Genomic DNA, 27378 nt, shown 5'->3' on the forward strand with positions numbered 1-27378 from the left:
TATGAACATTGCTCAATTCACAGCTCTTTTATTCAATGCAGCTAATACATGTTTTTTGTGTGAACTAGTTTTGTGAGAACACAAAAGTTTTATTAATATGAAGTTTGTTCATCGTGATTTCTGGAGCATGGTGACGAAAACCGTAAGCGGCTTATTTTACGAAATTGTTTTTTCATGAATTAATAATTAGTTTTTTTCGGCATATGTCTGAAAAATATTTAATTAATGCGTTATGCCAGAAACGAAATGTCTTTACTAGTAGCACTCTTCCTCATTATCTGTGAATCTACCTAAGCTGATTGTTTTGCTGACTTACTTTGAATAAGGACATACAAATCGAAAAGAAACTCTAACACCTCCCAACGAGACCATATCGAACTGCGCAACATCAGGATCTTGAATCTTCACAATTTAAATATCCGTAAACTTTGAGATTCATTTTGCTTCACCGTTATTAGTTCCGAAAATCGAAGTGTCATTTTTTCACACTCCTATTTATCTAGAACTTTGCAGCCGACAGGATATCGAGCTACAAATTGTAGACCTCATGAGATCTAAATTAGTCACGCGTACTTAGGCTTCATTCCGAACCGACACCTCATCCCGCAGCAGTGTGATGGGAGATGAAAGGAAACGATTTAGCCATCATCATCGTCTCCGGCAGCATCCACGGCAGCGGCAGCAAAAGCAAAAGGTGAGAAATAAAATTGGAACTGTTCGCGCTAATGAACTTCTTCGGGTGTGGTCTCACCCATATCGCCACGCCACATCCACCCCGGAGTCCATCTAATTTTTCTCTAATAATCCCTACCCGATTGGACCGCCCGCAGCAGAAAAGGTCAAACGCTCACTCACCTCGCTTCAGCATGCTGGACGTGTGTGGATTTCGGCTTTTGGTGCTCAACGACGAGCAGTTCCACCGGTGCCACTGAAACTGATGCTGACACTCGCGGACGCCCAGTTCCAGTCCCTCGATGGCTGCCGCTGTCACATCGCTCGCCCTGTAGCACAGTTCCAACTGTTCCCGCGTCAATCCCGGCACCGTTCGGCATGTGGCACGGACATCCGGCAGGCAGACGATTCTGTGGACAAACAAAAACATTTTCTTGCTTAAAATCAGGTCGCCCACTATTTCCATGCTTCATCTGTGGTTCGTTATCACGTTATGCATACTGCTAATTTTTCGTCGTTAATTTAATGAGCTGTAATTAATTCATCGGAATAAATTAGTCATTTGGTAGGTAGGGAAAAGAGGGAGGCGTAGTATGCACAGATACAAGCCGTTGAAGGAATGCAAGATAAGAATGCAGAATGTCAGCTGTGTCCAGTTTGCATACCGAATGGAACACTGTCCAGTAGAAATCAGTTCGCTGCATCACACTTCCGACTGGAACTAATTAATAATCGGTGAAATATACGCTTTTTGGTGTGGACTCGAGTTAGGGTTCTTCTGGCAGCTCTGTGTGATCTATATTTGCGTGTTTCACTTTGAATTCGCTCACAAGACAGGGGGAAGTGAAATTAGTCCGAATTGGGCTCATTTGTATGGGCAGCCGGCTGATAAATCACGCGTTAATTGGCTTGTGAAGTGCGAACATGAATGTTGCCGGAGTTATTGATTGTAAGAATCTGTGAGTTTCATGCTCATGTTGAAGCATTCGGTATTTGAGCATTGGTCAGGCTAAATGCACTAAATAGTCTTGGAATCGTTTTGAATATTTTTACCATATAGACACATTCTATCAGCAATTGGAATCGAGAAATCTAGGAATCTGAAGAAATCAGCGATTTGTCAATTACATTAAATAACATGACAAAATGTCAGCGTCGTTAACAGAGATTCCAGAGAAAATGCAATTATCTATAGATTAAAACACAATTAACTTTCATTCACTGTAACGCAACATCCAGTCGCTGCTGCTGAAGAAAGGTTAAGCGATGATTGTAAGAAGAAATCTAACTAATTCAGTTCGAGGAATAAATATTATATACACGTTGAATTTTGTGAATTGAATTGAAATCAGTATGGTTCGTTTAAAACTGAATCAATAAAGGGTGCTCCGATAAAAAATTGGTCAACTTCGACTTGAAGCATTTTTATTTCCTTTTTTTGCAGTCGCGCACCGCTCACTTTAAGGGGTTACATACCTTCTTATTTTTTTCAAAAATCGAATTCTTTTACTATTTTATCTCAATGTACAACTTCCTGAGAATGTTTTGCCAAATTTTCATAGAAATCCGACCGAAGTGCTGTAACTTTCGATCTATTGATCGAAAGTTACAGCACTTCGAAGCGCGCTTCGTCTTCCAAGAGCAACGGAAACATGAAATCTCGAGCTCGATTATCTCGAAATGTCGTTTTTCCAAAAATGGCTTTTCCGGGATCACGATTGCCGAAAAACCACTCAACCGATTTTCTTAATTTTTTTCTTCAATTGATCGGAATTAATTTTTCTCGTACCTTAACGATTCTTTTTTTATGAATAAATTTACGGTTTGTGGATAAGAATATTTTAATACAATTTTTAGAGCTTAAAACATAATCTTTTTAGGAATAACGTTGCCGTATGCCGGATTTTTTTTCAACTAATTGTTAAAGTACGAGAATTACTCTTGTGCAAATGGAATTTTAAGAGTCTTAGGATTTTAGTTGATCTATTGGGGTTCAATCGTGATCACCGCAAGCCTCTTACATAAAAAAGCGTTTCGGGGAAAAAGCCAAAACTCCGCCAATTATCAATATATTTTTAGAAACTTATGCTTAGTTTTTTCACTGAAAAATGCACTAACAAAATACTATAACCCCTTAAAGATGGATTATATGTAGCAACATACCAACTGTGTGATTTCGACATTTGCTCTTCAGTTGTGAAAAGAACATCGAAATAAGAAGAGCAACGGAGCAAAATTTTGCTCGCGTTTCGCGAAAATCGGAACTGCTCGAACGCCAAGTTAGCGAAATAGCTGAATGTGATTACATCAACTGTTACCAACGTAATAAAAGTGTTCGGAGGACGGTTGACGACAGCCAGGAAGACTGGATCGGAAGGAAAAAAGATAAAAGAACACAGCCCTCCAAAGAACTGTTGAAAAATCATGTGTGAGCAACTTTGTTGAAATTTAATAGTACCCTCTGGAACAATACATCTTGTTCAAAATTTAAGGCCAGTGATGCGAATTTTCATTTTCAACTGCCAATTTGTAATTGAATCTACTGCAACCAAGATTCATATTCAAAGACCTTCGTCAATCATTCATTCCCAAGTTGGCGGGATTCTAAAGACTAAACCAAACATTTTTATTTCAAATTGTGGTTTTTCATTCATCAACAGATGTCCTCTATGCGATGAAATATTGAATTAAACTTTTATAGCCAAAAGATGCCCAGTTCCTGGCAGTCGACGACAATGCAAAACTCACTCATACATCACCTTATTACAAGTCTCACAACTTCTTCTATGAAAGTTGGATCGCAATCTTAGACAAAGTTGTAGGCGATTCAATTAGCTTTTTTATTTTCGCTTGCAGTGATAAATAATTGTCGAAAACTCCCACACAAACTTTCAACACGTTAGTCCGGTAGCTAGACTTATCCGATTTGTTTCAACTTCGAAGCAGACACTCGTGGTGGGAATAGAATTTGATTCAGGGGTAGGCTACTGGATTTGTTTTAGTTGTGTAGGTGTTTTTGTCTTTAGTAATCCAGTGCCCATAGTGTGCAGATTGCTTGAAGTAATGACAAGTGGGACACTGATTATCATTAGTACACAGCGTGGTCTGGGCATAGGTAGAGTCAGGTCGCAGGTTCACGAATGAAGGAATAGGGTGATTAAGCGGCATTATAAGCGCTCAAACACCGTTGTTAATGCCTGAGAAGGAGCTTTTCCATTTATTTAATCGTCTGCGATGTAGTGCTTACAATGAAGGAAAATATGATCTAAAATAACCAGCACGAATAGTTTAGATACCACATTTAAATACAAAACGTCTCGATAATTATCGATGTTCATTTTTTTCCCTTTTTATGGACCGCAAAGCAGTGGGCCGCTTGCCAACAATTAGAAAATATTCCAGTAGTGAAAGATAGCTCGAAGACTCGTCGAAGGGGTTCAAGAAGCCCTCTGATGCACTTTTTCACACGGTATACCATCTGGTCCCTGTGAACTAGATACCTTCAGCTTGGAGTTTGGGGCAAGCTCCATTACCGACGCAAATTTGGTTGATGGGGGGTCCTACATAGGGAGTGAAATTCGTGGTTTTGGTGTTGTGGTTCCGGCTAGCGGAAAAAAATCGGGTAAAATTTCAGCAGAAAATTTTGAAACGGGCCCCTATATTGAAACATTAGAGCAGAATACCCTTCAAAAATACTTAAAAATTTGTCGGAGAACAGTTGGCAGATTTCCTAAGTCTCGGTGCCTAAATCTACATTTAATGGCATACAAGATGGTAATCCGAATTCCTTTCACTGCTCATTCACATACTTCCAGTACGACCATCGCTGTCTGCTCCAATGTGAGTTGGTAGTTTGTTATTATTAACAATGTATCATTTAGTCCACTTTTTACATACAACTTCCCAAACCGGTCATAATAAACGAGTATACAATACGTCTATTGAATTATTTAACAAAAAAAACCTGCCTCGACAAAAAAACTCGCACACAAAGGGATATTTCAAAGAGCCGTTATTTCTATTCCTACAGCGAGGATGGAACATAAATGAACCTCAAGGCGATATGCGCGCTTAGAATCAATATTATATCGATTGATTTCAAAAGTGGCAAGACTCGGCGAAGTAGAAAGTTCAATGGAAGAGAATATGTGGTTTCATCACTCCAGAAATGTTGTATTGCTCACAGTCGTTCAGCTCAGGCTTCTTTAGGTTTAGATCTATGAGAAGTGAAAAACTCCGCCAAAAAAAAAATGCGATAAAAAATGGACAAATACTTTATTTTGTCAGCATTGTGAGAATTAGAATGTGTGATGCTTTACTTTAGTTAATCTCCTAAAATATCAACGTTCACCCATATACGACTATAGCCTCGATGTTAAAATGTCCAGATTGAACATGTGAAAACCGTACTATTAAAAATTTCGGAAATTTCGCGCTTTGTTTTCGAAAGCCACCTAAGCTCATTACGGAATATAAAGTTTATTTTTACTGGTAAATCCAACAATCAAATGGTGGACAGTAAACTTGTCATACTTCAGCATTCTTCCTTGGCTAAAGCACTATTCATTCTCAAACACCATCATGCAACTATTAATGTCAGATTCCCACATGTTAATTCTGTCAGGTTCCTGCTGCTATGCAACTGCTATTAAGAGAAACATCACACAATATTTCTTTATTTCTAACCTTCACATGTCCTTTTATCTTTCCAATGACATTTACAATATGTCTCTTTATAGAATTCAAGGAGTGAAACACGATTCCTCTGTGCCATATTCTGCTTCACCATTTTGGGACCATCCGTAAAAGACGTAGTATTATATGGGGGAGGGGGAGTTTTGTATTTTTTGATGAAGTGTGACGACAGGGGTTGGGGGTCATGACATGCTACATAGCTTTTTAAAGGGGGTTGACCTGATGTCACGACAACCTTACCTGTTTCATCTAACTAACATCGTTTTTTTATTTTTAAGGCCAAGCGGAGGGCGGGTTACCGTCAAGCTACGTAATTACCAGGGGAGGGGGGTATTTAGAGTTTTGTGACGAAATGCTACGATGGGGGAGGAGGGTGTTGAAACTCACTCAAAAACGCTACGTCATTTATGGATGATCTCTTTAAACGCTATTAACTTAACAAGATTTTGCTTTTTTGGAGATTCTGCGCATGATAGAGTCACTTACTAATAAATTTTCAGATCTACTCAGACCAGGGTTGTGAATACGGTAAATTCAACGTTATCATTTCAACGCGATATCGTTGAATCGATAATTTTTCCGTTGAAATCGATGGCGATGATTTTGGCGTTAATTTCATCGTTAATCGTCAACGCACTTCGATGAATGTAACGTTAACGTTATCGAAAACTTTACGACTTCTGTTTTGAACGCTTATTGGTCAGTGCCAATGATTAATAGATGTAAATTTACGGTATTTTCGTACATGGAGGAAAAATTATTTAACATGATAAGCCTTACTACTCATCTGAATTACTTGAGATATGCAGACTTTTTAGTAAAGATCCAAATAAGTTCCTTTTTTACAATTGCTAATGCAGGGCAACTCAAGATATTACCATCTTAGATAATATACTAAAGAAAATATAGCTAGATTACCCAATATCTGGTATATTCGCTTGATATTTTTAGAATGAAAGGAACATTAAGATTGATATTTTAAAATTGGGCCTCAACATCGAAACGTTAGAAGGCTCCCAATTATATATGTTTATGAGAATATTTGAGTTATGAGAAATTTACGGTAAATAACGTTCCACTATAATACTAATTGAATATTCAAAGTTTTCTTTTTTTTCTTCGATTATAGAGGTTTTAACCCTAAGTTATTCGCCTTTTGAGGTTAGAAAAATCTCTTATGAAAAATTTCTAACCCTAACGGGGTTGGGACTCGAACCCAGGTGCACTACGTACAAAAAAATTGTCAAAATTTTCTATTTCATCTTTCGTACACGATTGACCAAGAAATCAAATGTACCTCTTATATTTAAAAATTCGCGAAATATTCATGTTTCACTTTGATCAATTGTACCAAACAAATGCATTAGATTTTTTTTCTTACAATTTATGAAATGTAGAATAGTTATGCATGCGGATATTATTTTTTGAGGTGTATACATTTCTTAAAAAAATAACCCTCGGCTACCCAATTTTTTTTTTGCTTGAAAAAGCTACCGTGGATCGTTTTTGTAATGAGAAAGCCGAAAAATATATTGTCAGCTCACGAAAGCTAGGGATTTTTCATTATGCCCTCAAAAATGTCCAATATGGCCATTTTACGAGTCATGATTTTATTGTGAATAACTTTTATTTTCATAATTTCACAGCTACAGAGGAGTACTACAAGTCAGCAACTTTAAAAATTAAATTAAATTCATCGTTATCGGCGGTAAAGTGGAATTCAACGTTTACAACCCTGACTCAGACCATCTTGCGTGTATGATGTCACCTGGCGGTGGAATTTATAGCTATGTATTTTCTCCATTCATTTTGATACTTGGTTCAGGAAGTCTTAGAGTGGCATGAAGAACCATGCTAATGTACATGATACACCTGTTTAATGATAAGGGCCCCTTAGTTCAATAGTGCCCAGGGGCCCCGAGTGGTCTTAAGACGGCCCTGTGTTTGACCAATTTTTTTTTTAAAGTACCCTATACCCTTTTACTCGGTGGAATATTTTTAAACTTTTATCATAGCTTTCGAACGATATATAGAACATAGCATAAAAATGATTGAAACGTGTTTTATGAACAAAAAACTAGGGGTGGATAATATTCGGGATATAGCCGCGGTGTTGATGTAGGGCTATTCGTTGGCGTATAACATTATTATATTTCCGATTGTATCTCTTTCCAACGGTTAAATTTACACTTAAAGTTTGATTCACCAGGTTAAGTTAAATGTTTGTGGGTATTTGAATAATATCCCGTTCGGTAATCAATTCAGTAAAACAATTTCATTGCCGAGTTCTCCCAATAAACTGTCAATAAGTGTATAATGTTTTCGGAAAATTTCTAACGATAAAAGCTTAGGAATACTGACTAGTCCAGTAATTTGACAATTAAATTTGGCGAATGACCAGTAAAAGTAGCCTGTTTTAGTCAGGATTTTTTATCATTATGTCGAAAACTTGCACACAAAGTAATTGACCTGCGTCAATACACCGGTAATGTCCTGGACCAAGTTTCTTGGAAAATAAAATAAATCTTACGTTTTCAAATGGGTATGCGTTAAAATCTATGCCAAATGATATTGCAAAATGTCAATTTACAGCTAGGAAAAAAACTTTCATTAAATGATAGCTTGAAAGGTCCCCTGGTACCCTGTCGTACACATAACGGTTAGAAAAAGAAGCTTACAGGGTATTTAAAAAATTTCAAACATAACACAATAACAGTAAGGTTCTGACAGCATAAGTCATTAAAGTGACTTTACGCTTGTCCGGACAAACCGCAGACTCAGGTGATTAGCATTTAATGCCAAAAGATCCTGACTCCTGCGTTGCAGAAGACAAAGAGTTAAGTAGCCGGGAGACTCTAAGCTTGCTCATTGAACCTATTCCACGCTTTTCTAAACTTTCTTACTTCAAATCCTTGCTCTTCCTTGAGTACTATGGCTCTTAATATTTGAAAAATATTTCACCTTCCTAATTGAATGTAGTTATAATATAAAAAAGGAAAAGATTGACTCACTCTAAGTCGTTAATAAAAAAGGGATACCACAATAAAGTGAAGCGCCGCAGATTCAACCACAACCAGAACAATCTCTGAAGTACGAGAAGTAAGTATTGTAACAGTGTTTTACATGAAGCTTTAGTCATGTAAAACACTTTTACAATACTTACTTCGAAATTTTTTATAAAAAAACTTGTTCTTGCGAGATATAAAAAATAGAGAAATAAAACTTATCGTTGATGTTTCCAGCCCAGTGAACCACGGATTCCCACGCTTCCGAACAGACAGTGACGGCGAGATGTTCTGTCAGGATTCCTGGAACAGGATTCCTTCGTCAAAACTCTTTCAACCCATTTCAAAGCCCCATACTCGCCATGCCCGCACAATCCATTCATCATAATTGTTTGGTTTTGTGCAAAACCTTGCACTAGATTCCATCGGAAGTTTCTCGAAGTCAACAGCACAACAGCCACTGCCGTCTCTTGCGGGTGCAAATCCGAGGACTATCTGAAAACTTCGAAACTTGCCAACGGAACAAGAAAGCCGGAGCAACTGTTGGCATTCGGGTCATTCTTCAGCAGCGCCCCCTCCTTGCCCCAATCAGCAGTCCAATCCTCTTGTTGGCAAGGCGAAAATTTTTCGCTAAAGGCCGTGAGAACTTTGCAAAGTTATTTTTATGATATTCCCTTTGCTCACCATACATTCAGTTCAAAGACGAGCTTTGCTCGCACAGTCCGAGTCCGAAGGGCTAATGGAACAAATTCCGAAGATTTTTCTCGCAAGTCCTCCCGGCTTACGGGGAGCGCTGCAGCTCGCAGTCGAGAATAGTTGTCTCGTAGCCATGGATGAAGCAATCGTTTCTCACACTAACTAAACGCGTGTGAGCAGGCCAAGGACAGTGCGGGATGTTCTCCGCGATCAAGTTCAGTATGCAAAGTACAACATTCAGGATGATGCCCAAAATGACACTCTCGAAGAAGGGTAAACAAATTTGTACGGCAATTAAAACCATACCGGTAGCAGGGGACGGTATGCCGTGCTGTAACATTCCGCAAACTACTTCAGGGGGCTGTGGCGAAAATGAAGTTATTGAACCATCGTCGCTATATTTCACATACATTGATGGTCGCATGATATTACTCAGACTCACCGAAGAAATCAGTTGAGATCGTAAAAACATTCATAGGAATACATCCTCTCGAACATTCAACCGAAAATATCGATAGGACATTTCCGATTTCTGGAATGTGACCAATAATCAAACAGTCCGACCTCTACTGACTGGTGACTTCGTCCAGATGTCCATCCATCTTTATGCTGTTTAGCGTTGCAGCATGGACGTAATCCCTTCTCGAATCACTCTTCATTGAGCAACAACATCAGCATCGGCTCAATGCCCGAACGATTCAATGTCTTATCTTGATCTTCAACCGGCGCAGAGCAGAGGGTTCCATTCATGCCAGATCACTATCCATCGACGATAGCCGAGCGTTGATTGTCGGAAGGGAAAATATCACAATACGACAGTTTTACGTAGGTTAGTCCTCAAGTGTACCTACCGGGCTGAACAGAACATCTATACATATATGTACGTACGGGTGCTGCAGGGCAGAGGGTGACGTGATGCAAAACTTTTTTGAATGGGATATTTTTCATTCGCAACTGTGCAACGAAACAAGGAAAGTAGAGTAGTTTATACGATGCTTACTTAAGCTGCTCTTCTGCAGCGAAACATCAGAATAAATGCAGCTTCTTATCGCTGAGCGTCGATCTTCTGGGAAACTGACAGCATAACGCATAAGATAGATAGTTCTCCCGGCTGCAGCAGCGGGGAGAACTTTTGGCGGCCAGCTTTCGTCACGAGAAGAGCTTGCCTGGAGATTAATGTGAGTCGCAATATTCTTGCCCGTTGGAAGAGTTGGCTGAGATTTTTGCGTTTCCAGACCAGCAGGGCAGGAATTTAATTCACAAATTTGTATTCATTTCATGAACATAAGCTCGAAAACTTAGCTTGCTCAACGTTTCCCCAGATAAGCTTGAGCTTTCTTGATGAATTTCCTGCTGAAAGATTCACATGTTGCTTTTGCTGTTTTTTGAAGAAATGTTTTATAGATTTAATAAATTTGATTTATGTCAGCCATGAGCTACTGCCCGAGTGAACGGGTTGGATGACGAGTGAGCGAATGGGATGTGCTGGAATTTGGCATCAGGTCATGGAGTCAAAATAAATCACATAATCATGGTAATAAAAACGTGGATAGCTAGCGCCAGTCTGAGATTGCCAGACCGAGATTTTGCATGGAATCTTTTGCTGCATTGAGTCATCAATGGTTCGTGAATAATTGGGGTTTTTGAATATGTAGTTGAGTATAAGACCGATTTTGTGGGATTGGTAAGATACTCGACGGTTATGTTAATATGAATGCAGATGACACTTCGTGTGTCCAATAAAAATACCCTTAATAGGTCGACAAGATACTCGGGTTCAACTCAAAAATATTAACTATGGAAATTTTTAACCGATTTGGATATTTTGTATGTTTTAGATTCGGAATTCGCGAAAATAAACCGGATAGGTACATCTAGGTTCCGGTAATCCGGATTTCCGGTGGAATGTTTCAGTACTGGAATACGATTTGAGAATTGAAAAAAGCCTCAATAGTTACATAGGTATCAAAATTCATAAAACGTGATGGAACCATATGATGATTTGACCTTGGACCGCTCACACACGGCCCTATGGGAACCTACTATGGAATGACTATTCGGAGTCAAATCGTCAAATAACCATGAGATAGAGTCTTCTGAAGGAATTTCAAGAATCTTGACACTCATATTGCCAGCATTCCAGTGAAATTCATAAATATTATTCGAGAATTAGAGCTTACATTCGGAAATCCGAAAAACCGGGATTCATTCATCCGGTATATTTTCACAGTGGATGAGTTCATGAATTGAAAATTGTCCACATCGGATGAAAATGCCATAGTCATGAGAATTTCAGTAGCAACTGATCTAGATAAGTTTTATCTGTGGACAGAGATGTTCTAGCAAAAAAAAACATTCTTCAGAAACGTTTGTTTAGAAGTATTAACATGGGCGACAAGGTTCCATAGAAGTGGTGACAGTACACCACCTTGAGGACCTCTCCCAGTGATATGCACGTTGCATTGCATGCAGCAAGTGCTCACCTAAGCTAACCTCCCGAATGTAGTGGTCGATTAAACGTTCCAGCGATTTGAGAAGGAAGGATGTCAGATTGATCGGTCTAAAGCTCTTTGCCTTCTCAAAAGTAAAGCGGACAATTTTGGGAATGAATTTTACAGTTATTTCCCACCACGCTAATAAAATGTATCCTGTTTCAAGACCACAAGTATGAACTTTTTTCGAGATATGCTCAAAGTGTTCATATCCTCTTTGAAGTAGAAATGGAATGACTGCATCGTTTCCCGCAGACTCATATAGAACAAAACTTTGTATCACCCATTTGATCGATTCGGTTGTCACAGTTTTACGAACATATGACCAAGAATCAGAACAATCTGAAAAGAATTCAGGAGCGGTCGTCGGTGATGGCTCTGTACAATCTGGAAAGTGTCAGTCAAAAAGACAGTTGAGTACTACATCTTCATTAAAAAAAAAACATTCGCGATGCGCAGCTCTTATCGAACTGACATGAATCTCTTTTGATTTCGACTTATTTAATCTATTAGTATCGTTGAGACTTAAGACATTTGTGCAGATTCTTTTGCAATCCCTTCATTAGGAGGATCAAAGAGCATTTCTGTGTGATTTGTAAGCCCACTTAAAAGCCTCTGACCCCTGCGTCTGCGATTCCAAGCTCTTCTACATAACTGTTTGAGTCGAACAAGTTCGGTACTTCATCAACAGGTTCCTCTTGAAGCACACATAACTCGGACTGGACAGTTCGGTATGCTGACACCATGAGTGAGTTTGTTTTATCTACGACCTCATCTAAGTCAGTTGCAGATTCAATCGTCGGGCAATACCCATGAAACCTAGTCACCAAGCCCTCTTCGTAGAGGTCCCAGTTCGTGGATTTGGGATTACGCTATGTGACGATATCTAGCAAAACGTTCAAATGACCAAAAACGATGTACTTATGATCACAAAACGACGGTTCGAGCTCGTTGGGTATGAGCTAGTTTGCCAACTCATGCGTAATACCATCACTACAGAGAGTTGCATCTAACACCTCTTCTCTGCCCTGTGTCAGAGATTTGCTTAACACAGCAAGAGTGAGACCTACGACACTCCGTGTTCGACTAGCATATTTAAGTCCTTCCAGCCATTAAGTCCTCGGCACGGAGAAACATCTTGACCTAAGCACTCCCGTTTTCAGTCGCATTTTACGACATGTAAGCAGGAGCCCAGTGGCTAATTTCTTTGTGGAAATACTTCAAGAGATTTTAGCTCGTCGAATACCACGCGGCTTTATTCATTCAAATAAGTTTATTTGTTTTATTGAATTCGTCGTGCATTTTATTCATTTAATAACATAACAATTTAATTTTAATGGGATGTATTTAATCATTTAATCAATTTAATCGAATTTATTAATTTTATTCAATTTATTATTTCTTAATTTTTTGAGATTATTTAATTAATTTTGAATTGTGAAATGAAAAGTTCTCTTTGATATGTAAAACTTCATGGTAAATATACAATAAGAAGTAGGAGCTGGCACAAATCACCTTAAAAGGAATTATGAGCTATAACCTCGATATCTGTGAACCGGTTTGCAAGTACATATATTTTCCTGAACGACTGCGCAAACTTTTCTCTCAAACGGTTTGTCATAAACTCGCATCAGAATGTATATTTGGTAAAAGGTCCGAAATGGACCAACGCATATGCAATTATTTACATGCACCATTTTGTTCTAACTGCTCCAACGCTGTTGCTTTTGCTGCGTTGGAATAGCTAATAGAACAAATCCATAGTGAATATTTTTGTGGTGTGTCGCCTCGTATGCGTACAGCTTTAAACGAAAACAAATGGTAGGCTCACCCAAAGCAAGATATTAGATAAAAGATATTATCCAGCAGATCCAAATTATACGTTAAGGTACTTTATTTACTTAATTGTTGTAGCCAACAACATTTTTGTTATTTGGCATACAAACATTTCAAAATAGTGCTCCAAAACAACATTCGCCCCTAGCGCACGCACATGAAAATTAAATACCGCAAAATTTTGTGAGATAGAAAAAAAACTTCAAGACAGCCTTGGAAATGATATGTATGCTTTTCATAATACAACCATAGCTGAAAAACAGCTGTCGGTCCGAATTAACCGCACTGCATTGATACCTACATTTTGCTACTTTTCATATATTTTTTCATAATGTTCATTTATTTTATTCCAATCATTATATCACTTTCATTCGTTTTACTTTAATTTTATCATCTCATTCATTTTGTTTGTTTACTGTGCTTTTTGAACTAGAGTACATTTAACGTTTCAATAAAGAGCGCCGTTTCGAAATCTTCGGTCTGAGACTTACCAGATTTTTTCAACGTGAATATTTGCCGTTGTGCAGAATAGAAAAATTTGGAAATGTGCACAACAAAATGTAACTAACGTGATAACGGCGGAACTACTACGTGTTGCCAGGTCATGTAGCTTTATTTCAATACTGTCATTATCTAAATATTTGGGATGCTGTCATTACATTCGATGACATGTTTCAAGTTGTTTTGCGAAGCGAATGATTCTGCTTGACTAATGTTTTTCAACATAATCAGTACCGCATGATGTAGATGGTGGAATTGCACAGCAACTTCTGCTACGTTAAACTTCATGTTCACCTTCAACATTTGCTTCACTTCATGAATCGATGGTCTTACTGTACATTTCGAGAAGTCAGCAGAAGCACAGTTTGTCACGTTGAGATATGTAGAAATAAATATTGTGACTCATTTGATTTAAAACTCAGACTGAATGAACTAGTAAAAGCCGAACAACTCACATCTTTACATGTAATTGAATATAAATTTATGTGAATTGGAACGCTCCCTTTATGTCCATCTGGCAAGACGTAAAGTTACAAGATTTTTTTACTGTGTAGCTTTCAGGTGGAAAGGTCTATTTTTCTTCTTTCCAGAACTGTTGAAATATTTATTTTTTGTGGTCCCAAGGTCCCAAAAAATTATTTTCACACGATAAATCAAGATTTTGAGGGTGTAGAATAGTTTTCATAAATGATTTTGAGCTTCATTTAACGAGATCTATGCTAGGTCACTTGAAAAGTTCAAAAGTACCGTAGAACCGTGTAGGGGAACATGGAGAGACTTGACCAAGCGCAAAATTCTTTTTTTGGCTATGGCGTCTTCTATTCGATTCTTAAATTTTTTTTTTCAAAAACATTTTTATACTTGTTTCGATCCCTAAAGGTAATTTTAAAAGTTTGGAATGAAAAATCCTTTCCTTACAAAAAATATTACGTGATTAATAAATTTGCATTGAATTATGTAATTTTTTATCAAACTTTATATGGACTTATCTAGAGAAAATTTTCAATAGGACGTAAGTAACAATGAGAGATTCTCTTTGGGGTCTTTCTCTTCTGTTCACTACTCGGCCATTTCAACATTTACTACTCTACTCTTTGCATATTATTCTAGTAAAAACCGTCAGCTTTCGATATGTGCTGGAAAATTAGTGCAAAGTGTTGTATTGACGTCGTAATAAACGAAAGAGAAAGTAAACAAAGAGAGGCTCTCAATGTTACTTACGTGCTATTGAAAATTTTCTCTAGATATATACTCGACTACTAATTAATATTAATGTACTAATATACCATCTTCATTCTTGTGAAGCAGTGAAATGATTTTACCTAAATTGGAACATTGGAATATTTATACTAGAATTTGCATGACATTGAACGAAATAAGTAATGTTGGGGAGACTTGACCTTTATGGGGAGACTTGACCAAGTGGCAATTAGCTGAAGAAAGATACAAAATTCCTAATATTTACTATGCTTTGGTATCTACTGTTAATGTTAATAACGCCATAAAAAATCCCACCTCAAACATAAGTCTTTATATTTTAGTATTAGTAAACAAAGTTAGCAATAGTAGGACTGACTTCGTGACGTGTGAACATGCAATGCAAGCAGTACAATTAATCCTTAAAAAGAAATGCATTTAAAAAATCGAATCGAAATTTATCAAATGCAACGCTTTTATATTTTTTACTGCTACATAAGGATCTCGACAATATGGAAAAAAATAATTACAGTATGTTTTATGTCATTATTTTTTGCTAAATTTGCTTGGTCAAGTATCCCCACGCCTTGGTCAAGTCTCCCCGCAGTGGGGAGACTTGACCAAAAAAAAACGATCGCAGAAAAATTTTGTAACTTTTCAAAAATTAAAATAAAGTAGTTGCATCCAAATATTAAAAAAAGAAAAATAATGAACAGACATCAAGTTTTGGAATCTATGGAAACTGGCAGTGTTATGTACAGGATCAACATTAGGCCACAGATTCTACGTTTGTGACTATACCTTTTTCGTTTCGGTAACTCGTCACAGTCCAGGATTAAACTCTCTCTTATATCAAAGAGTTTCCGTAGTTCTATTTGTGATGGTCTCGAGAATACAATCATTATGCTTAAGAATATTGGAGATAACCAATATAGAACCAGCAATATTCGTATATTCGTCAAATGAATAATAAAATGCATCACTCTTTCTTTCATGAGCTGTTATTCAAAGTTATATATTTTCTTCTTGGACTATTTCATCTTGCATGCATGAAAAACTAATCAAAGTTAACCCTTACAAGCCCAACTTTTTTCTAGCGTTCAAATTAAAATTAAAATTCTGCAAAACGTCATGAAGACCAACAATAACTTTGCACATTATATCTCAGTGACCTTTGAGGGATTGAAGGCTTTTTAGAGATTTATGCAGTTTTAGCTGAAAATCTTGTCAAGTCTCCCCATGTTCCCCTAATTAAACAAATAAAGCATTCAGCAAAATACCGAAAAGCAATACCATATGTGAACGTCATATGAAATAATTTGTTGATCACCGTGTGTTTAATGTCTCAAATTAAATAACACTAATGCCAAGTTACTAAAACAAGGTTTTCAATGTGCTGATGGCAATTGAATTCATTGCGATACTTTCTCTATTGCTATCAATACGATCGAATCGCTAGAAGAGGAGTAGAAATTGATATTTTTTAAATCGGATAAGCTGTATCATGCAGTTGATGGAAACAACAAGACCTTAAGTGGTTGTCTCTTTTTAGATTTACAGATATTATCCTTTACGCCAAATCACCGCTTCAACTCACCTTCCAACAACTTTCAAAATAAACCAAACGATGATAACATTGCACACTATTTTCGCACTGCTCATTGCTTAGAACCACTTCCGGCTACTGCCGACAGTATCGTTCGGTTCCGAAACGTGCCTGTTACGACGGCTATCCGGTCGGTACAATCAGCATCGAATTTGATCCATGGCACTAATGTTTGACTATTTGCTAACCCGTCTCGAAATTTTATTCGCATTGCAATCGACTTTTCCTCACTAATGGAACAAAATTGAACGAACCGAAAAAAATATCAACTAATTCACTAAAAACACTAACGGTAGTATATTTTCATTGTGGCGTTAAAAAAAGGTGTCGGAAGCGTCACCCCTTGGGTCACTTCCGGATCCGATAGCAATTTAATTATCACTAGACACACGCATCTGGGTCTCTTTTTCGGGTGCAAACAGTGTTCGGCGAGGCGATTGGAAATATCTGATTTTTTGCCTCCTAGTCGATATTTTCCTCCTTTTCCACAACGTAGCTTGAATGCACACACACACACACTTTGATTTTTCTCTCGCTCTCGGTCCGGGGCACGTTGCGCTGCTCGTTTCGAAAATTTGTTATTTTGCTTCGATTTCTCCACTCGATTATCTTCGTTTTTGGACTTTTCTACACGTCCACCTGGGAGTAACAGCAATGGGAAGCACCACCACAATGAGGAGGGTAGCATCCAGTAAACGCAAAGGTGTGATCATTTTAGGCCATTAGAGGCCATCGAATTGTGAGTGAGATGGAGAGACTTGGTGATGGCGGGAACACAACAGACGATGAACCTCCGTGCTCGGGTCGGGTGGACACTCAATTCGCGCGGGCAAACGGTGAGGGTTGGTCTTGTGGAATGCAAGCACGCCGAGAGGGGAAATATTTTTGAACTGGACACGACTTGTTCTTTGACGAGTCTCGGACAGCTCTACCGAAAGTTTTGTTGTTGGCAGCAGCGACTCTCGATGGTCACTGATGGGCGCCCCTTTGCGAAGGGAACATAGTGAAAGATCATCCCGCAACGAGAACGGACCTCGCTGGGAGAGGGACTTTGAGGGACTAACAATGTGAAAAAGAGATAAAGTACACAACGCGTACCATAAATTATATTCAAATTGAAGGGAAGCGAATAGATAGCACCGGTGTTTTTGCGCCCGTAATAGAAACGAAACGATGGGAAAAATAGGAACTCAGACTAGTCTCGAATGGGGAACATTTTTTGGACCGTTACCGTGGGAGGAATGGGAGCTGCGTTCGGGAAACGGGTTCGCCAGTTGTAAGATGAATAATCTAGTGTTAGCCACACGCGATGAAATATGCGTAATCGAGAGCTATCGTATTGGGTAGAGCCCGAACGAATGTAGGGGAAGGCAGGCTGTTCGCATCGGTTTGTGGGTGGCTGATCGGATTATACCTATTCGATTAGATTGGAATGTTGTATGGGGGATTGACGTTCCGTTGGTATTAGTAGCGATGGCTGCTGAGTTTCAGAAATAGATGGCATATACTATTTTTGCACTACTTTTTTTAGAGCTAGAGGAATGCTTTAAAAAAAAGATCAATTTTATCTAACAAAGCTATGCTGTTTTTTCGTATTTACAAAACATAAATTCTTTCTGTGATCCTGAAAAATAATATAGAAATATTGCGTTTTAGCAGCTGCAGATTTTTTTGACTTGTATTATTCTTCAATTAGAAAGCCATGTAGTACCATCAAAACTGTTTTAAAAATTTAAATATACAAATTTTTTAACATGCCAGAAATTATCAATATGAATCGACTTCAAATTAATGTTGCCATAACTATAATAAAGAGAACTAGACATTTTTTGTTTTGATCTTTGGGGTAACTATTTTAAAAGTTGCTTTGGACTCGTTACAGAGATTGGGTGATCACCAAGTATTTTAAGATAAAATGCGTTATGCTTTTATTTCCAATAAGGCATTAAATAGAAATGTAGGTACTCAAAGATGAATTTATTTCAAACAGCACAACTTTTATGAAGCGCTCAAAATGACCGTCATCATCAATAATAATAAATTTTAATTATTTCCCAAATTCGTAACGTTAATCTCATCTGTGAGTGCTATTTGCATAATACCACAGCTACTAGAGAATATTTTGCCACTCTAGTGCTTTTTTTTGCTGCAATATGTACCAATGTTGGGGTGCAAGCGATACTTGTTCACTAATTTTCAACCAGAGGAACGGATTGCAGATGCAAAAAAAATCAAAAAAAATAACGATGTGCATTTTTAATAACTACAAATATAAATAGGTTCATTTTATTAACTGACAGGCATTTCTAGCACAAGCATAGTCAACAGGAAATCTTAAAAAACCTTTTCTAAACATTTTACTTTCATCACAGATTCCTCAGTACCTATCCAGATACATTTAACTAATTGTCGCCATAGCTTCGGCATTCAAACTGTAAACATCTGTCCAACGAAGAATAACCGAGTGGAGATAGACATTCCATCAACACATGAGTTCACACTGCACAAAACTTTGATAACGAATTGATCACATCAACACCGTAAACCGCAAAACCGGATACACCCACCGACAAACAACCGAAAAAAAAGAAAGAAAACGGAACAGAAGTACACCTCGTCCCGTCAAACGTGCGGATAAAACTAAAAACAAAGCAAAAAAATCCACCCAACTGATCTCCTACTCTTATCCGCTGTCGCTGGTGATTGGCGGATTGGTGTCCCTTCTTGTGTTGTCGAATCGGCACTAGCACGCAGCGGGGCTCACATGTAGTACAATTGCCGTTTCCGCTCCGTTCGCACGCCAATAATACACAGCCACGGCTAGCAATCAATAGCAATGTGCAAGGACTGATTGCAAGTGCGGTCGCGCTACCTTTGCTAGCCGCACTGTCATCATCGTTGTCGTCGTCGTCGTCGTTGTCGTCGCAAATCGTCAGCAGCAGGAGCAACAGCGAGAAGGATTATATGTAGATGGACGTAATCCGAGCAACCGCGTGCGCACATCCCGAGACGATATGTTTGATGGCAGGAGGAACATTTCATTCACAAGGATACAGCGACGGTGTGATGTATTTGGGGTCTTCTTAAAAAAATTTCCACTGAAATCGGAATATTATGTTTTAAATTTCACTTGTAGATTTTTTTTTTTTAAATAGGGTGGGAGCTTCTGATTGATCACGAACGGTTGCTGAATTATACCTGGGCTGAGTGCTGTGCTGTTTGCAGTCTTGGAGCAGTTGTGGAAAACACATGATGTTACAATTTCAGGGAAAACGGTTACTCTGGGTGTAGTAGTTGCAGCGATAGAAGGTATTATTAACATAAAAGCTGAAAGTTTCTGAGCGGCTTCGGCGCATGGTTTTCCGCAGTATGATAACAGAACTGACAAGTAGGGATCAGACCAAGATATGAGCAAATCAGGGCCGGCGGATAGCGTAGGTAGTATGGGTAGTACTATCCACTCGAAAATAACCGAGTGGGTAATTACCCACTCGAAATTTTGGACATTTTCATAAATTTGAAATCTGCCACGTATGTATCTCGGGCACAAACAATATCAATGCACAACAACTTCATATACACAAACACACTGCAAGTGATTTAATGTAAATGTAATGCAAGCGAGTGTATTGCGAAAATGAGACAAACCCCTATTCTATTACCCTCACCTTATGCTTACTACCCACTCGTGCTAAAAGTGTAACGCCGGCCCTGGAGCAAATCCCAGTAAAAATTTAGTTTTTATGGCTCTTTTATAGTGCCACTTAAAATTTAGAATTACTTGTAGTGTATTATAAATCATTAAATGTTACTTGGGAAGCGTTTTTCGATTATAGGTTATGTCTTCTGTTCCTTTGGCTTCAGATAGAAAGATATATGTTTGGTTAGCCGTATATTCACCACACGGATGCAGTTGAGAATGCCAGTGAATAAGACTATAGCTGAATTTTTTAACGTGGGCTTAACCAGTGATGCTATCTTGTGTAAACGTACTTAGATTTTATCGTCATCCATATGTGTAGGGATCTTGATTTTCGTTGTCATATGTTGTATATTGTTCTTCACAATGAAATTTTCTTTCTGGGCTATTCTCCAAACGTTATCGATACACAATTACGGACTATAAGTCTAATACGAGTTCATAGGAAGACAATTGAAATTATTTTTTCGTAAAATTGGGGCCCTTATTATTTTCTGTGGCTCATTTATATCAACGCGCAGCCGAAGACAGCGATACTATAGTGCTGGTGCAGCGAATAAGTAACAAAGTGGTAGTTTGATAGCTTGCTTTACTGATAGCTATAGCAGAGCGATTGTTAGCTGCTGCGCTACTCAAAACCGACTAACATTCAATTTGGCCCGTCGCATTATTCATTACTCGGGATATTATTCATGAATCCCTTCATGCCTCGTGAACTAATACATGATTTCAAATATACACCCAACGGGGCGCTTTGATTTTCTGTTTTTGGGCTCACAATCTCATTCTCAAAGGCAATGCATTTTAAACATTGAGCTGTTCGCGCATGGTTCGTGATGAGTGCAACGCTTACGAAAAAAAAATCGATGACGCACACTCACACACAAATAAACTTTGTTAGTATTTACTTTCGTATCTTTCTTCTAAACCTTTCAACCCAATGTGTGTATTTGCAAGAAATATTAATCTTTTATTTACATTTTATAACTATGAGGCACATAAAACCGGATTCTATAACAATACGCACATATAACTTATATGTGTGCATACATAGTTTATACAGTTCACATAGAAAGTATGTGTGTGCGTAATAACATTCGCATTTCTTCTTCATATGACACATTCCGCGGGTTTGTACACCAGAAGGATGTTTTAGTTTTGTCTCATTTTGGTATCAAAAATTTGTTTTCTCGTTTTGGTAGTATTTAAACTATTGAAAAATTATGTGATCAAATTTTTGACATTTCTACAAATAGAAGAAAAATGCATAGAGAAGTAAGTTGAATTTCACGGAAAATGGTTTTTTAATTATTGACTTCTAAAAAAAGTTCTATTTCATGAAACTACACACCTAGAAAAAATAGTGTAAATTTACATCTCCTGACCCTGACATATACGAGCATCAAAAATGACTTAGTTTTACGTTTGATTTTAATTTTACATGACGTTTAATTTCGTGAATCATGTAATTTTACTCCACATACAGCGTTTGTTCTGAATGGTAGAAAGTGTAATTTTATGTCATTGCGCATGTAAAGTATATCTTTCATGTAAAATTGAATGGAACAGGGTAATGTTCCGTCATTTAGTAAATTACGGTTTGTTGAATTGTGTCATGTTTGCAATTACGTCAACGATAAAATTCACATTTTTTGGTGTGTATTATTGAAATTTTAATCTGTTTAAAGGAATTATTAATTTATATTCCGGATTCTCTTTGTAATCATAAATACTTCTCCAAAAAGCCTCCATCTTCGTTTATTGGATGTGCGGAACTAAAGTTACAACAGGATACACTTTGCGTTGTAATGTCACGTAAATCAACTTTTATCAGACGCTTAAATGATTTATCAGATATAGTGTTAAAGCTTACTTCGAATGGTTTATTAAAACGCTTTCAAGTTGTTTCATAAAACAGGAAATTATACTAGCGTAATATTTATAAATTCAGAATGTATACCCTATGCTTAAGGGGTTATATACCATCAACACACGCGATATTACAACGATTTGACCTTCATTCTATAAATTTGTTATAACTTTTTCAAATGAAATCCTTCATCAAACCTAATTATAGATTCAGAAAATAAACAATTTTTTATATAAGATTCGATCTACAAAACTCGAATGCACTGGGCGAGGTATTTCTAATAAACGACTGTACAACGGCACATTATATTTCATTAAAGTTCAACGTCACATTATATTTCAGTTGAAGTCCTCGACGCTGGCTGGTCATATGATACGTTTCGATGGAATAGCGCTAACAGCAACGTAGTCCAGGACATGCGTTGGAAGGTTGTGAGGGAATTTCTGAGTTTTGTTCTTGGGGTAGAATTTAGGCATGAATATCAATTTGTTCCCTGAATACTTCTTGGTCCAAGTAATCAACCATTTCACACTTCGCTATCTTCGACGATCCGCCTGTTATAAGGTTGTCCGCAACCACCGCTGTAGCCGCACGTGCTGTCAGTCAGTCACCAACCAATTCTTCCGTTAAAAACCGAAATACATCGTTGAAGCAGCTACATCATCGAATTGCCTGTGGTATTAAATCCGATATGGACGATTATCTATTCGAATTTACCGGAGATTTCAATGCAATAGTTGGGGCTACAGAGACGTTTCTGGTTGACCACACTAAATCGTCTCAATTGCTTAGAGTCGGATAAAAAGGCTTTGGCTGTGGTCATGGTCTCAAATGAGCACGAAAAAGATAGATGGAGAGTGTTTGTTGGAGTTTGCCGACATTTTGAAACCCGTCGAATCAACGACTGGATGTAACACATGCTTTAGTAACATCACGGTGATGTGACGTGTTCTTTTTCCCTGAATGTTACAATATTTCAGTGTACCGACCCCCGTCGATTATCTGGCGAATAAATTGTGCTCGCTTCCTTATATAAATCCACTTGTTTAAGCCAAACAATACAAATACCATACTATAAACTCGGATCGGGAACCTGATTCAAAATTAAACAAGTATCGCTTTGTTTAATTTTGAATCAGGTTCCCGATCCGAGTATATAGTACGATATTTGTATTGTTTGGCTTAAACAAGTGGATTTATATAAGGAAGCGAGCACAATTTATTCGCCAGATAATCGACGGGGCTCGGTACACTGAAATATTGTAACATTGCCAGTTTATTTTATTTTTTGAAATATGTTATAAAACCTATACTATTCCGGCTCCGTTAAACTACCATATTGAGCCGTATCAAATAAATAAATGTGTCAAATGGCTCAAATCTATCTATAACAGATATGAAAGAAAAAATTCTCGGTTCGATCGATTATTTCTACCACAATTTAAAAAATAAACTGTATCGTGATTTTTGAACAACCCCATATGTTTATTCTAGTAAAATATCATTAACATGGCTAAATGTAATAAATGTGTAAAATTTCACTCAAAACAATAGCACCAGAATGATTTACAGAGTTATAGAAAAGTTGAAGATTTTCGTGACGTTTGAACGCAATTTTTCCTGTGAAAAGTGCGTTGTAACGTCACGAAAGTATAAGATGCTTAAAAAGAAACAGAACAATAAACTTTATATTTAATGACACCTAATTATTCGTAAGTGATTTAGAAATATTTCATAGAAGATTTGTCCTTGAAAAAAAAGTATATAGAGCAAATATTTTGACTTTTAATGGCATACGCTGAAGGTTCTAATTTGTGACGCGTTGTAACGTCACGTTACATTAATGGTCATAAAACAACCCTCTTCCAGCATATTCAGTTTACGTTGATTGAATCTTTCGTAAAATTTTGTCTACTTTCTGAATATGGAATAAGTTTTGATTTAGGCGTTCATTTGATAAAGTTATAACATATTTATGGAATGAAGATTCGTCAAATCGTTTTAACGTCACGAAATAATGTGTCATGGATTTTAAGTTGTTGGAAGTAATTAGAATTTACGTTCGGTTTGTAAGTCGAGGTGGAATTGTTGTTCAAGCGGTTTCATAAACTAAGTATGACGTTCAAATGACTGTTCAAGGACCGGTGGCAAATTTGACCTGGATAAACATGACCTATAGCAAATATAGAACTTTGATGCATCTTTAATGCGCTGGAATCTGTTTAAATATTTGTTGAACTTCACCTGCAGTCCATATTGAAGCAAAGGGTTAAGCTGTGAACCGAAACTTCAGGTGCGAAGCACTTGTATGTCTAATCGCCGACTGCATCTAGCTAACTGGCATGCATTTGGTTCAATAAGCGAGTTAGACAACATTCCGACATCCCCACTTTTCAGGATACGATGCACAAACAAGCTATCAAAATTCATCAGGGATACTGAAGTAACATGTGTCGAATGATTAATTCGTTAGTAAGGTAAGAATTGGCACCAAACCAAGTTAAAAATGACTGCATTGTAAATACCACTTGTTATTCTTGTTTTCTTTCGAGTTACCGGTTTTATCGGTTTTTTTTCATTTCCAATACCGAAAATATCGGGTTTTTTCAAAATGCCTCGGTTTTCCTAACCCTATAACTGAATTAATGATAGTATTCCGTCGCTGTTGTGCTATCTTATGAAAAACGCCATTTTGGGGTAAACTGAGTTAGATATGCCACATTACTTGTATGAAAATCTCTACAAAGTGCTTGGTTACTGAGATATAGCGAGAAACGTGCTGAGAAATTGTGAGTTTTTGCTTAAAATGACTATGTCTGGGGATTGCCACAAGTTATCTTGTTGTATTGGATGTTTTTCTGTGTAAAACCATCTGAGAAACAAAATGGCATAATAATTTTCCATATAAAAAATGCAGGTTTAATTTTTAAATTGAAAATATTGCATATTTGGCAACAATGTAACCGAAAATTACTATTTTTTCTAGATTCCCTGATCCATTTCCTTCAAAATGCATCTCACCGATTGGTTATAGACCAAATTAAGCCAATGATATGACTAAAAGTTAATAATTCATTCTTTATTTGTGTGGAAAAATTTCCATGCACGATTATGACACGCCATACAAATTTTGTCATCAATACATACCTATGACACGTGTGAGTGCGATTTTTATTTACATTTTTCAACCGCCCAGGTGCGTTTGGCTCCGCCTATATTTCAAAGAGGAATTTATTATGATTTTGAAAAAAATATGTTCCATGTTTTTGAATATTTTGCAAGGTGTTTTGATTGTGATTAGGGTTCGTCGCGGTTGCGGTAATTACCGCAAACACGCGGTATTTACCGCACCCGCACCGCAATAACTGCAGTGCGGTGAGACACTTTTTTCTCGCGGATGCGTACTGTCAACTCTAATTTAAAAATGCATCATTTCTCCCGATTCCTCTTGGCAATCGTGGAATTATGAATCGTTTACGATAGCATTTTCTCAACTGTGAATTTGGATTAATTTGGAGAACTTAAAAATGAAATTAAAAATGTCCTAAGTCTTAAAAACATCCCAAAGAATGTAATTATCATCATTAAGGTTGGACAGAGAAAGGGTAAAATTCGCAAACGAAAAAAGCAATTTTTTTCCACATTGTATGTCAGATCTTCATAAAAATCAATCAGCAGTACTGTAACAACATTCTACATACGCTGATTGATTTTTATGAAGATCTGACATACGGTGTGGAAAAAAACTGCTTTTTTTTTCGTTTGCGAATTTTGCGCATTCTCTGTCCAACCTTAAACCAAACAAATTTGGAGGAATCAGCAGTAAGGAAGACAAATGTTTGAAAAGCGTCCAAAATAAGGAGGAGTCCAAATTAGGCTGATAACCTTATCATTCGTTCTTCAACATCGTATTTCTATCTCTTTTGGTTTCTGTGTAAATTCGCAATGAATTTTTCTGCAGTCCGTTTTTAAGACTCCTTCTACATAACTTTTTTTTCGCATACGTCCATTGTTCGTCCAACTGGGAATATTTTCTACCAAATAAACAACTAATATTTTTCGGTTAGGAGTATTTTGTAACTTTTTGAAATTAAAGCTTTCGAAGTTTGTGTAGGGTATTTCGATTTTTTGTGTTTCTCAAAGCCTCCCTTCATAGTGTGACAAGTGTCAAAGTTATCCCAGATGCCAAGTTTTTTACAGTTTGGACAATTTTTGACCCCTACCAACTTCAATTGAAGTTTTTGCCATTGGCATTATGGAAAAATGTTAAAAAAAATACATAAAAAGGTAGAACTTTCGAGCTAGCTATTAGAAAATTACAACTCATACAATTTTAAGGGAGCAATCTTAGTATTTGAATAAGAATACATCCATTTCTTGAAATATACAAAGTAAGCGTTTTGAGGTATTTTGTTTCTAAAATCCTCTATTCGTAATAACATTTCTGCTGTATGCTGTAAATCGTACATCTTTTGCAGTTTTTCAAATGTCCTTCAACAACTCTGTACCGGTTGAGATGGGATGGATTCCTGTTATGTTATGTGTAGAACGATTTCTGATAATTAAATTAAAAGTTTTCCTATTTATTGCTGCGTAAGAACGTTTTTGTACGTATAATGATGAAATACAGCTACATTTCATGTGACTTCAGTGCTATGCCAAGATTTACCTTGTTTCGAAAGTGTTTATCTCCAAATGTACGGCATTTTATTAATAAAACTTGCAAAGTTGACATTTTTTAATAAATGTTACATTATGAGGAGTCCGTCAAAGTTAATGTACGTGCAAATAAGAATAATATTTTATTATATATGGTTATACAAAAAAGTGAATAATTTTTCAAAACACTTTTCAAAAATACAGAACTTTACCGCATTACCGCGCGATGCGGTGCGGTAAATGCAGTGCGGTTGCGGTAAGCGGTGCGGTTTTATTATTTTTTTGCGGTTGTGATGCGGACTATCCATTTACCGCCTACATCCGCACCGCGACGAACCCTAATTGTGATTACAGAGGAAAATTTTGTTAAAATGACATCATGAATTAAATTCTCTCAATTAATGTTTTATAGCTAAATTATAATCATATTTCCTTAGGGGCTGCATTTA

The 27378-nt window shown here is 37.2% G+C and overlaps 1 protein-coding gene across 10 annotated transcripts in view; it reads right to left on the reverse strand.

Moving 5' to 3' along the window:
- The window catches only part of LOC131684820 (protein Wnt-10a), a 59724-nt gene extending 40152 nt beyond the window's left edge, over positions 1-19572 (reverse strand). Inside the window, exons 1-3 of one of the 10 annotated variants that reach the window (XM_058968008.1) lie at positions 19465-19572; positions 16692-17258; positions 856-1082 (exon numbers count right to left, since the gene is read on the reverse strand). In XM_058968008.1, the coding sequence (XP_058823991.1) occupies positions 856-1082; positions 16692-16756 (292 nt within the window). In that variant the 5' untranslated portion in view covers positions 16757-17258; positions 19465-19572. The other 9 variants (XM_058967999.1, XM_058968006.1, XM_058968005.1 and 6 more) reach the window with 9 other exon arrangements.
- Between the last annotated feature and the right edge of the window lie 7806 nt (positions 19573-27378).

Source organism: Topomyia yanbarensis, chromosome 2 (assembly GCF_030247195.1).
Source record: "Topomyia yanbarensis strain Yona2022 chromosome 2, ASM3024719v1, whole genome shotgun sequence".
Lineage (NCBI taxonomy): Eukaryota > Metazoa > Arthropoda > Insecta > Diptera > Culicidae > Topomyia > Topomyia yanbarensis.